General features: G+C 40.9%; 1 protein-coding gene across 2 annotated transcripts in view; it reads right to left on the bottom strand.

Annotated features, from left to right (window-relative positions):
- The window catches only part of PARP4 (poly(ADP-ribose) polymerase family member 4), a 48,130-nt gene that overhangs the window by 23,422 nt on the left and 11,844 nt on the right, over positions 1-12,864 (bottom strand). For both annotated transcript variants that reach the window (XM_048494229.1, XM_048494230.1), the window contains exons 8-19: positions 11,787-11,924; positions 9,288-9,461; positions 8,660-8,820; positions 8,083-8,220; positions 7,481-7,579; positions 5,916-6,099; positions 4,743-4,899; positions 3,822-3,946; positions 3,430-3,561; positions 2,671-2,757; positions 958-1,122; positions 86-132 (exon numbers count right to left, since the gene is read on the bottom strand). In XM_048494229.1, coding sequence (XP_048350186.1) covers positions 86-132; positions 958-1,122; positions 2,671-2,757; positions 3,430-3,561; positions 3,822-3,946; positions 4,743-4,899; positions 5,916-6,099; positions 7,481-7,579; positions 8,083-8,220; positions 8,660-8,820; positions 9,288-9,461; positions 11,787-11,924 — 1,607 coding nt within the window. The remainder of the gene's footprint in view (positions 1-85; positions 133-957; positions 1,123-2,670; positions 2,758-3,429; positions 3,562-3,821; positions 3,947-4,742; positions 4,900-5,915; positions 6,100-7,480; positions 7,580-8,082; positions 8,221-8,659; positions 8,821-9,287; positions 9,462-11,786; positions 11,925-12,864) is intronic.

The following is a 12,864-nucleotide window of genomic DNA, read 5'->3' as shown; positions in this document are numbered from 1 at the left end:
ATTCTTTTGTCAACACAGTAAAAATCTATCTAACCTGTTATGCTTAAATTGTGATTAAAAACATATTCTAATTGAAACTACTTACCCCGTTTTTGTTCCAATTTGCTTAACAGCGACTTTCTTTATTGTGTCCTTTTAAGGGAGCAATAGATAATAGCAATGGTTACAATTTAATAGAGAAGTATGAAATAATTTCTTGCATGTGTTAACAAAACATGGGAAGAAATCTTATGAACGTGCATCTCCAAAAGACAGAAATAATTGGTGTTGTTTACATTTCATAGCAAAATACCGGGGGAAGCTAACAGGTTTTCCTCCTACATTTAATCCATTTAGCAAATTCTGTGGGTCAGCCCTGTAAAGTACTGCAAAGGCTTTTAAATCTCTGTTTATGCAGCTCTTATACTTCCAGTTGTATTCACATTGGAGAAAAGCTTGTTATCTAAGACTGTGTGATGTTTTAATTCGGCAGGAAGGACTATTTCTGTAATTAGCACCACCAAATTGTTTTAATGTCATTGGAATGTCCTAAAAGAAAGAAAAGCCTTGAGGGAAGAAATTCTTCTCTGGTCTCATTATCAAATTATTTACGCAGTCTCTTTCCAACTCCAGGTCTTCTTGAATAACTCAAGAAGTTATAGCTTCCACACCTATCTCCTTTAAATCCTAAATCCAGCTGCAGTTCTACCACTTACAGGAGGCCCCCTGTGGAGCCCTCAAACTAGGATCCTACTGCAGGTATATCATTTTTGTATCAATTAATGGGTCACAACAAGACCTATGTTTTACTTCACTATGTGCTACCTGCATAAAATATTAGGCAAATGCACATTAGTTTCATAATAACTTGTTGTGTTGCGAGGGGTCTGAGTCTCTGCCCCCCGTAGCCATCCACTTGGAAACCTTTCGATAATAAATATTTCAGGAGTTTTGAGTTTCCAATTTAAAAGCACCAACCTGTGTATTTTCATTTAATGCTTTGTCTTGTTGCCAAGGAGCTACAGCTGCTGGCAGGTGAAATAAAAGACTGCGATTCCCATAATTCAGCTCCGTAATGTAGGTGATTTTGATAAGGACCTTGGTTGAAGGTGGCAGGTTTCCAACAGAAACAGTAAAAATGTCCTATGGGAAAAATGTATTGATTAAAAACCAATTTTTACAATCTGGTCAACCATTTTACAGAATGCCGCCATGTAGAGAATTCTATGTATGCTATTAATTCAAGACAGGATTATAGAATTCTTTAGAGCAGTGGTGGCGAACCTATGGCACTCCAGATGTTCATGGACTACAATTCCCATCAGCCCCTGCCAGCATGGCCAATTAGCCATGCTGGCAGGGACTGATGGGAATTGTAGTCCATGAACATCTGGAGTGCCATAGGTTCGCCACCACAGCTTTAGAATCACAGAAAAAACTAGAAACAGCTAACTGAGAAATCCTATGAGCATTGCAGATGCTCAAATTCACCATACAAAATCACATCACCTTGCCCCCACCTGTTGCGTCTGTCCTCTTTGAGCACTGCTTTCCATTTTCCCATTGGGATCAGCATTCCTAGATCATAGCACATAAAGGCCCTTTCTGCATAACCAAAACAAAACATTTTGAGGCAGGAAATAAAACATTTCCTCTGAGGAGTTTCACATAGTTTTTTTCCCCAAGAAGTTTTACTTCCAGCCTCAAAATGTTTTAAATGAATCCTCTGTTTTAATGATTCTTGTGTTGAAATGTTTTCAAAACATTTTGACTTGGTGTGTGTATCTCTCTAAAATGTTTCTCATGCCTCTCTGCAGTTCCTGGATTTCCTCCTTGGTGCCATTTTCTGAGTTTGCTCTATTGGTTTGCCTATTTACTTCTGTCATTAAAAAAAATTATTTTAAAGGGTCAAATCTTTGAAGCCTCATGTACACAACCTAGGAGAATCGCCTCATGAAGCTTTGAAGAAACATAGTATTGAATCCAGATAATTTTTTAAAAATGGAACCTGTGCAAAATGGCGGCCAAGAATCATTTCAAGGGGGGATGAGTGCAGACAAATGAGGGGAGGATTGAAAACCTTTTGCAAAAGTTTTCGGGGACTTGTATGAAAAGGGCCATAGACTCAGTTTATTTTATATGCCTATTTTTTCCCTTGTGAAGGTGTTCTGTTTCCACATGCCCCCAACAACTGCATGAATTTCAAAGAGCTTGGACAAGGTATCTCAATGAGACATGTGACCTTCTCTTTTTTCTTCCAAGTTCTCCAGAAGAGCCAGGGGAGGGATGGAGTGCATGGCAGTGGAAGTCTCATATCACACATACCTAGGTAGCAATAGAAGAACCACAGGGAATAGTAACCCACAAATAATGGGAGGTAACTGAGAGCAGGCTAATCTCTGTGTACCTCTGCTACAGATGCCACTTGCCCCATGTATCTGCTGTCTCTGGTTTGGCAATTGGAAGATGGCCTGTTGCTAGTTCACAGTGGATCAGATCTGGGTTGGGGGCGGGGGTCCAATTGCCAATGCCCAGGAGCAGTTAGGAGTTGACAATAAGACACCCCTAGAGCAGGAGCTTTTGCAGGTTACAACTTCCAAATCAGACACTTGTACTGTTTCAGAAAATAAATGGAGTTCTGTGCGTGCTGATTTAATAAAAGACTGTGATAAACTATCTGGTTCTGCTTACAGGTGCATCCTGATCCATTAAATAAGCTCCATCGCCTCGAATGACAGCTTCTCTGTATTCCAAGTGAGCTTTTTCTTTTTCTTTCACCTACAGAAATAATTTCAAAATCAGTAACTAATAAGAAAAGTCAATTGTACTATATATCTGCATTAGGAAGAAAATCTGGAGAAATGGGTATGGTAAAGTTGTCTTCACCTCTTGCCAAGGTAACATAAACAACTAGCTTACCAAGTAGGTGTGTGTGTGTTTTGTTATAGGATACTACTTGGAGCAGCAGTGGCGTAGGAGGTTAAGAGCTCATGTATCTAATCTGGAGGAACCGGGTTTGATTCCCCACTCTGCCGCCTGAGCTGTGGAGGCTTATCTGGGGAATTCAGATTAGCCTGTACACTCCCACACACGCCAGCTGGGTGACCTTGGGCTAGTCACAGCTTTTCGGAGCTCTCTCAGCCCCACCTACCTCACAGGGTGTTTGTTGTGAGGGGGGAAGGGCAAGGAGATTGTAAGCCCCTTTAAGTCTCCTGCAGAAGAGAAAGGGGGGATATAAATCCAAACTCTTCCTCTTCTTCTTCTTGGTAAATTATTATCTTTTGACTTAATTAATTAATTAAACTTGTATACTTATATACTTTTGACATTAAAGGGCCAGTAGGTCTCTCAGGCAAGAAGCACAGAGCCAAGGGCAGATCAAGTTATTTAGTTGCTGAAAGGTCTTTGCTTCCAAGCTGCCCCAGACTTCCCAACTCCGCATCATCTTACCTCGCCTATTATATGTTTCCCTTTGATGAAAGCCTCAAATCCACACACAGCAGCTGTGTCATCCAATGGAAAGACATATTTGGCTTCAATGGGTTTGTCAGATGTATTTTCATATGTTTGAAATACTACAACCTGAAATGTATATAAATATTACTTGTTGGGGTTTGTGCATAGATACATATTTATCTATCAGTCTCAAAGCAAAACCAAACCATGGTTTCCAATAAAAGATTTATAATGGAAACACTTCCACTCAGGAACTTGGTTTGAAAAAAGCAACAACTTTTCCTCCTAATATTAACATCTTAAAAACTGTCAGACTTCATCCTCTGCAAACAATGAGCATTGTCCTTTTTTAGCTGAACAAAATATTCAATAATATAAGGTGTTACCTGTGCTACAAAGTCTATTATTTTCCCCTTGATATGAATATCTTTTAGAGGAATCGGATTTCCAGATTGGTCCAAAAGACCGGCAGCCATTTCATCCAGCATATTTTTGTGTGGTAGCTCATAATCTAAATATGAACATTTCAGGAAAAGGATTAGGCTAAGCTTAATTAAGCAGGTTCAGGATAGTTTTCCACTATTTAAATAAATAAATCATAAAGGTTTTTTTTGGTGCTATGTAAGGTAAGAAAACAATAGTGGAACGTAGCAAGAGATGAAGAACAAAGTAGTTACAGCTGAGGAAATTAGGTCTGTGTGAATAAGAGGGAGGAAAACAATAAAATAGAAACAGAAGAGGGAGAATGTCCATGTGCAAGTAGGTACAGATGCAGCATTTCCATTACTAACTGATTTTTATTTTTTTATCTCTCACTACAACTTTCATTGCCTCCAGGGCCACACTTAATTCACACCCAATGAAAAACTCCTCTTTGTAACAAAGGCCAAATATGACTTCTGACACCATTAAAGTTAGATTTCAGAAGAACTGCTGAGGATGCATTGTGTATACAATAAAAATGAATAAAAAATGAATAAAAACCAACTTTGTTTTATGTAACATATGGAGTTTGGCATTTCATTTGCTTTTTGTTGCAACCAGTTACATTCCAATATTGGGGGAAAATATACATCAGTATATAACAATAACCCTAATGCTTGGTAATTTTCTAACTCACTCACTTTACAAAACGGTGGTCTCTTTGCACTATAAAATCAGGAATACAGCCACTGATCCCACTTGCCAATTCTGGTTTCCCCATCCATGTTTTTGCTGAAGTAGTTACTGTATTCTAAATCCCAGTTGGTGGAATTCACCATAGAAATAAACCAGCTTTGCAATTTTATACAGAAAACATTTCTTACCCTCAGGATGTGATTGAAGCTCTGGGACAGCAGCCTGATCTTCCAACTCAGCCTGAATTGTGGGATGGAATTCCTTCACTTCATCATCAGCGAGGCAAAACTTAACCACATATTTAATTTTGATCTGACTTGGTCTGTATACCACAAACTCATCATCCTTAAGGAAAAAAACAGAAAGTTATCTTAATGATCTTTGCCAGAGCAACAAACCGATTTATGAGCCAATTTTGTATTAATGTCTTACTTGGGCAGCTGCTAAGAGCTGGTTAGGGCAAAAGCGTTGCCAGCTAAAGGAAGATCTAGAATGGGCTGAAGTGTCATAGGCTCATTCCGCACATGCAGAATAATGCACTTTCAAACTGCTTTCAGTGCTCTTTGAAGCTGTGCGAAATAGCAAAATCCACTTGCAAACAGTTGTGATTATTTTGTGTGTGCGGAAGGGGCCATGGTGAACCAAGAGGGAGCGCAAGTTGGGTCCATGCCTTAGCCGGAAGCTCTGTAAAAGGGATGGGGAATCCTGAGGTCTACAAACCTAATCAATTTTCAATTGAGCATTTTACTACTCTGATATTGGGGTCGTATGGTTCCCTCTCGAGTCACGTGTTTTCTTTTTAAAATCAAACCATTCAACAAGTAGTTGTGTTAATGACTGCTGTTCGGCAGTAATAACCTCCAGTGTTAACTCCTGTGGGATCTCACACAGTCTAAATGCCTTAACTGTGCAATTATTTCTTCAGGTGAAAACCAGCCAAAGGGCACAGATTAACATATACAGGCTCACAGAATGAAACAAGCACTTAATTACAGTACCAACACACATGAGGTATTGTGCAATGCTGTGTTGTCTGAACTTCCTAGATCTTGGATACAAATGTTAAGTCTTAACTGAATGTAAATGTTGACAAAGTGAACTGTGAACATCTCTCTCATCTTCAAGATAAGCATATGCACAGTGCTTTACGATATTCAATGAACTTCCTACATACATTAGTATACGTTCTCCCAGAATACTTACTGATTTCTATTCACGTGATTTCAGCAGTCCTTGCAATACACTGTTAGATGTGGCATTGTGATAATAAACCTCATACTGCTTTCTTCTTTTGGGTGGCGGAGAAGGGGGATACTATTTTTTCACACTAGCAAAACAGTTTGATTGTCTGGATCTGGTACCTGGAAAGCTGAATTGTTGTCTTTTGCCTTGCGGATTCCGTGCACGCTGTCATAGCCTGGTGGGGCAGCAGTTAATGAAATATCCTTCTGATAAGTATCCAAACAAGCTCCAAGTGCTACATCACAAATCACTAGCAACCGAGTTCCATCTGTTTTATTAGGCTGAGAGTACTTGATGCTTGTACTGTTAAAACAGATGTACAAATATTTTTTTAAAAAAATTAATTGCATTCCACCCTTGGTTTAAACAGTTTGGTCTGCATGTAAGCCCCAAGGGAGTGTGGGGTCTGATTTCTAACATACTGGTCTTCTGTACTAAGCTGAATGTGACAGGGTAGCCATGGCTGTCGTCCATGTGCCTGCCCCATTAATGCATAAACAGATAGCGAAAGGTGATCTAACTTTTTGCTCAAGATGATACAGAAGGTACTCAGTGGATTTTTAATATTTTTAAAATTTTAAAATATAACATATTTTAATAGTTCTGAACAGAGTTACAGTGTTCTAAGTCCACTGAAATCAATGACCTTAGAAGGTTTAAGAAGAGTTGATTAAGAAGTTTATATCCCGTTTTCTCTACCTTTAAAGACACTCAGTGGCTTACAATCGCCTTCCCTTCCTTTCCCCACAGCAGACACAAGTGAGGTAGGTGAGGCTGAGAGAATTTGGAGGGAACTGTGATTGGCCCACCCAACAGGCTTCATGTGTAGGAGTGGGGAGAAAAAACCCAGTTCACTCGAGTCGGTTGCTCATGTGGAGGAGTGGGGAATCAAACCGGTGCTCTAGATTAGAGTCTACCACTCTAACCATTACACCATGCTGCCTTAGGACTGCATTGTAACTGTACTGCTTCTCAGGTGGCTACATCAACATTGTTATTCCAACATAATACACGATTCTGAACCACTCTGTCCCAGATCTCTCTAGCTTCGGGACCACCAGCTTTGGGAAGATTGCTTCATGCAAGACCATTTCCATCCTTTTTGGTCTGTATAATGTGACAAATACGCATATTTATTTCCGTACTTCATTTATATCCCAACTTTCTCCTCAGTGGGAGCTCGAAGCAGCTTACTGTGTTCTCCTCTCCTCAATCTTAACTTCACAACAAACCAGTGAGTTAGGCTGACAGTATGTGAGTAGCCTGAGGTCACTTGGAAAGCTTCCTCGGAAACGTGGGGATTTGAACCTGTGTCTTCCATATTGTAATCCAAAACTCTAAATACTATACTGCACTTGCTCTTACATACACATTTCTTTCTGTGAAACAGATACATGTGGCCTTCCCATACATATTTAATTACATTTTTATCCCATTCTTCCCACCCATTTTATTTACACAGTTACTACATGAGGAAGGTTGAACTGAGAGTGAGTGTTTAGCTCAAGGCCACGTAATGAGCTTTATGGCCAAGCAGAGATTCAAACCTGGATCTCCCTGCTCTGTGCATTTTACCATGCTCTCTTTCGAACATGCACGGAGCAGTGTGAAATTGCCCCAAATTAAATACATCACTACCCTTACACCATAAAAATAACGGTCACTGTCATTAAATATTCCACACCTTATGGAATTACTGAAATAAATGCCACAACCCAGGTTCCCAGAATCCGTTCTTTGGATGCCATGTTCTTCAACGACCATCTTTGGCAAGAGGAGGCCCCTGGAAAGTAAAGATTGACGCTGTAAAGCATTCCGGCGCACAGGCAAGTAATTTCTAGATACTAGTACCACAACAGTGATAAATGGGGGGAGGGGGGAAAGCAGGCAAGGCCCCCCAGAATCTAAACTTGCTCTCACTCTCCCCCATCACCACCATCAATGAATAAGAACTACAGAGCATGATGAAAGACCTCATCCCACCTGGAGCTCACTGCTTTCATGCTCATATACTAGTTGAACTGGTTGGAAGGCCATGGGGAGAAAGGGCCACAATTCTTCACTCCAGCTGCTTGCTACTGCTGCTGTGAGAAAGAGGGGCAAGTCCCGCTTTCCAAGTCACCTTGACATTGCTTTGGCTATTAATTAGGAAAACCTTTTATCTCTCTCCAGAAAACCATGAAGGGAGCAGATAGTTGCCACTGCATTCTCCCATTCATCATCAAAAATATACAGAGGACAGAAGCAGGCACAAAACTTTGGGAAGAATGTAATTCAAGCCACTACCGAGACAGAATGCCAACAAAATTGCATGGAGACGAAGCATGGAGCAGGGGCTGAACGTTGCCAAGAGCACTCTCAAAGGCAGCTGTTTCCGTTCTTCTGCTGACGTTATATATCTGCAAAACTTCTATGGGACTTTCACTGAAAAGACATTTAAAAGGAATATGAATTTTCCCAGGAGGCACATTTTAATTTCAATGCCACCTACTACCAATTAATTTCAATGCCATCTACTACAAAAACACAAATGTGATTTAACATCCTAATGGAGCAGAGGTTAGGGCAGAGATGTTTACAGAAGGAGTATACCAGGAACACCTGGGAATGAAGCAAATTAATGCTCATTTGAATTTTCCTGCTCTGTGCATTTCAAAAAAATGGTTCTGACAAGTCTTTCAGAACTTATGTTACAAACAATAGCTTTTAAAAAACAAGAACTAACAGTGAAATCCTAAGGAGGGTTACATCTGTTTAAGCCAATTCATTGCAATGGGCCTGGACTGTACTAATTGCACAGAATTGTACTGTTAGAACCTGTGGACGATGACACTAGAAACAAGGTCTTGGCATTAAAACTTACCTGAAGTTATTTTGGATAACTTGCTGTTTAACTTTATTAAACTCATCGCTATTTCCATCCAGAGGATCTACCTTGCACCCCAAAGCCCGGTACTTGGAAAGGGATGGCAGGTTAGGACTTGACATATTTATTTCATGTACATTCAGCATGTCTCTGATTAGCTATAAAAATAATGGACAACAGAGGCTTTCAGTTTCTAGGTACAGTTACAATTAGGCTAAAATGTACTAGTGTCATAAATATACAAGATGCCACACAATGATATTTAAAAAGGTATCTAAAGTAGGTCTGATAAGTTTGTTTTAACAAAATCAGAAAAAGAAAGAGAACAGTTTAGAAAGCATATAAAAATAGTGGCTGATTATGGTTTTTCTCTGACAAACAAGATTTCCCAAACCAAGGACTCGATGCATCCACTATTAGGAAATAAGTGTTTTGATTGGTCAATATTTTCACACTGGTTATCTTGGCCAAAGTTCATGAACATTTTTGAACATTAGAAATTTATAATGCTTCAAAGTGAAAGAATACTTCACCACTATGAAACCCATTCCACTTGTGGTTCTGATTACAAGTATTTTGAAACTGAAAACAGCCATCAAATGCTGGTTACCTATCTAAAAGTTACCTGGCAGAGATCCTGCTTGTTGGACAACAGCTTTTTGCAAACATTATAGTCTAACCCACTTTTATGAGGTATTATTTTGTAAAACTCCGCTATCACTTTGGTCAGCTCTCCTCGAGATTTCCCTTCATCCAGTGCCTTCCTGGCCTGAAGCAGGATGCCTTCTGCTTTGCTCACCTGTTGAGAAAATAAGATATTTTGTTTATGGTGCTTGGTTTACATTTTTTAAACAAGAGCGGCACACATTCGTCTATCAAAATATACCCTTTTGGTGACATTAACGTTACCTTAGTAAACCACAGGATTTTCCAGAGTTTTATTAGCCAATAAGTTTACTGCTCCCTCAAAAAAGGAAGGCCGCATCCTTTCAGCTAATCAAAAGTACATCACAGCCACAGTTTGGCTTTTTTGCTGCTGTCCCCAAATCAGTAATTCAAAGATATTACTGCACAAAGCAAGCCTGAATGGATGCATGGAAGAAGAACAGTAATGCTGCAGCTTACTCCTTTAAAAAAGATCAAGGTAGGTATGTGCACGTACTCTGAAGACATCCTTCAAGTACCCAGAAAATGGAAAGGTTCACAAAATAGCAAAGAGTTGCTTCGGGGAGAGAAATGTTGCTTCTGATACTTGTCTTTAAAAATGAAACTACCGTGTTTCTCCGAAAATAAGACAGTGTCTTATATTAATTTTTGCTCCCAAAGATGCGCTATGTCTTATTTTCAGGGGATGTCTTATTTTTCCGCTCCACAGCTGCATGCTTTGGTGTTCTGTTCCACGGGCATGCTTCCAAACAAAAACTTTGCTACGTCTTACTTTCGGGGGATGCTTTATATTTAGCACTTCAGCAAAACCTCTACTACGTCTTATTCTCAGGGGATGTCTTATTTTCGGAGAAACAGAGTATGCAGGATTGATACAGCAAGGGAGTATGCAGCCACTAAAGCATGTTCAGAAATATGAACAATTCACAAAGTAGCACCAGGATGGGGAGAACGGTGTGTGTGTGTGTGTCACTTATCCCCATGACATTATAAACAGTATCCAGCAGTTGCCTGTTGGTGGGTGCAGCTGTGTTCGGTTTGACAATCACGACAGTGACTGCTGTGCACTGAAGCACTAGTGTAGGTGATCGCTGCATGACAATATTATTGTGATGAAAGATAAATGGAGCCCATGAAGCACAGGAGCAATGACCATGCACCACATGGTGCAGAAGGATGGCCTACTTGAATATGAACGTACCCAACCACCATCATCGTCTTCAGAGTCCCAGCTTCAGCTGGCCTCCCTATCTGAAGTGTCTTGTTTGTTGTCTTCTGCCAGGGAGTGAAGACACTGGCTTGGTGTTTCTTCACAAACCCTTATTAGCCCTCCTCCCTGTTTGTGTGTGTTTAATATGTTTATATGTTTCATTTGTTTTAAGTACTTTAAATGCTTCTTAATGTCTGAAATGTTTAAAAAGTTTCAGTGTGTTTAATGTTTGCAGCCTTTGGGGCCCCCAAACTGGGTGGAAAGACAGCATAGAAATGTTCCCCATAAAATAAAAATTAAATGAATAGAAGTGCGTAATAAGCACACTGAGTGCATGTGCGTCCAGGTTATATCCGGGCCTTGTAACGAGAGAAGGCATGGAAGAGCCTCCTCAGCTCATTTCTCCATGGCCCAATTCCATGTGTCTTCAGTATATGCAGGAATGTGGCATCCCCCAGGAAAGAATGATCCGGTGGTCTTCTCTCGCCCAATCAGCAGTATGCTTGCTGGAAATGCAACAATTGTGTTGGAAAAACCAACATAACCAGTCCTGACCATTTGGCTGTAGTGATCTCACATATCCCACAGCCTCATTGGATCATAGCACAAGAACGTATTCCTACATGGAACTGAATGCGCTTGTAGAAGGCTGTAGCCAGAACAGAAGAGTATAAAGAGAGCATAACCGTTTGCTCTTTATGCAGTTAACCCAGCGGTGGGATCCAAACATTTTAGTAACAGGTTCCCATGGTGGTGGGATTCAAACTGTGGCGTAACGCCAATGGGGCTAGGCGGGGCACGATGGGAGCATGACCAGGCATTCCTGGGTAGGGCATTCCTGGCTGGGGCTGTGGCAAGGACGCAGCCGCTGCGCCGGTCCTTGGGCAGGAAACGAATGCACGCAGGCGCAGACTGCCACGCACACCAGTGCACCTCCTGCTAGACTGCTTCAAGTTCTGCGCACTACTGCTGAGAGGAGAGGCATAACTAAGGCAAAAATCAGGTGGCAAAATCACCAATTAGCAACCCCCTCTTGGCACACACAAATAATTAGTAACCTACTCTCGGGAACCTGTGAGAACCTGCTGGATCCCACCTCTGAGTTAACCCATTTCCAGGTTTCATCCCAACCCAACGGGATACTGTCATCTAGAAAGGGAAAATACGTTCACTTGGCATAGCACGACTGTTAACATTCAGTAGAGTGCATAGTTCCCAAGGAGCAAATATTTTAAGGAGATGCCTTACATCATTCAGGCTGATGGTGGTTACTGGTTTAAGTAACAGGTGGTTCAACAGCCCAAGTGCTTCTGCCCAGATCAGTTCCACAAATACACCAACTTCTTCAGACAAGGTGCTGCAACTGATGGCTTCTACTACAAGCATCTGCAACATACCACAGTGATCAAGACACTACAAAGCAATCATTGTTAAATGGAAATTTGTATTAAATAAACAATTTTATATAAAGACGCAACAGTCAGTTTCAGTGGTTAAAACACATTTTTGGAGCCATCTAAGGTTTGCTAATAAGCCTGGAGAAAAATGTCCTGTCCTGCCAGTGTGGTGTAGTGGTTAAGAGCAGGTGCGCTCTAATCTGGAGAGCCAGGTTTGATTCCCCGCCCTGCCTCTTGAGCTGTGGAGGCTCATCTGGGAGACCAGATTAGCTTGTGCACTCCAACACATGCCAGTTGGGTGACCTTGGGCTAGTCACAGTTCTTTGGAGCTCTTTCAGCCCCATGCACCTCACAGGCTGTTTGTTGTGGAGGGGGAAGGGAATTGTAAGCCCCTTTGAGTCTCCTTACAGGAGAGAAAGGGGGGATAAAATCCAAACAACCACAACTTCTCCTCCTCCTCCTTTAACAGAGGCTTAATTGATTATTGACTAGGTGCTGTTATTTACCACTTTGCCATGACAAACTTCAACTGCTCATTTCCATACATTAAGCCTCTCTTAAAAGGATATTTTTCTCCTACAAAAAAAGCCTCCTTTTTGTTTGTCTCACCCTTTTCTCATAAAACATTTGTAAAAAATAACGTTGGAAATAAAAAGTATATGTCCCATCTCACAAACATACCTAGCTCATTCTGCATGCAGTTCTTCCAAATTTATCCAATTCCAACGTCAAGGAAGTAGAATGTGACTGATTAGAGCAGGGATTCCCAATCTTTTTCACCTTGCAGGCACTTATGGAATTCTGACACAGTGTGGTGGGCACAGTCACAAAGTGGCTATCACCGGCGACAGAGGCAACCACAACTGTCAGGCAGTGAGATTATTTATATCTCTAACAGTACTTCTTCAACATTTCAGGCAGCCGCTCTG

The sequence above is a fragment of the Sphaerodactylus townsendi genome, linkage group LG04 (assembly GCF_021028975.2).
Source record: "Sphaerodactylus townsendi isolate TG3544 linkage group LG04, MPM_Stown_v2.3, whole genome shotgun sequence".
In the NCBI taxonomy this organism is placed as follows: Eukaryota; Metazoa; Chordata; class Lepidosauria; order Squamata; family Sphaerodactylidae; genus Sphaerodactylus; species Sphaerodactylus townsendi.
Note: the sequence above shows the minus strand (reverse complement) of the source record. Positions and strands in the feature narration are given on the sequence as shown.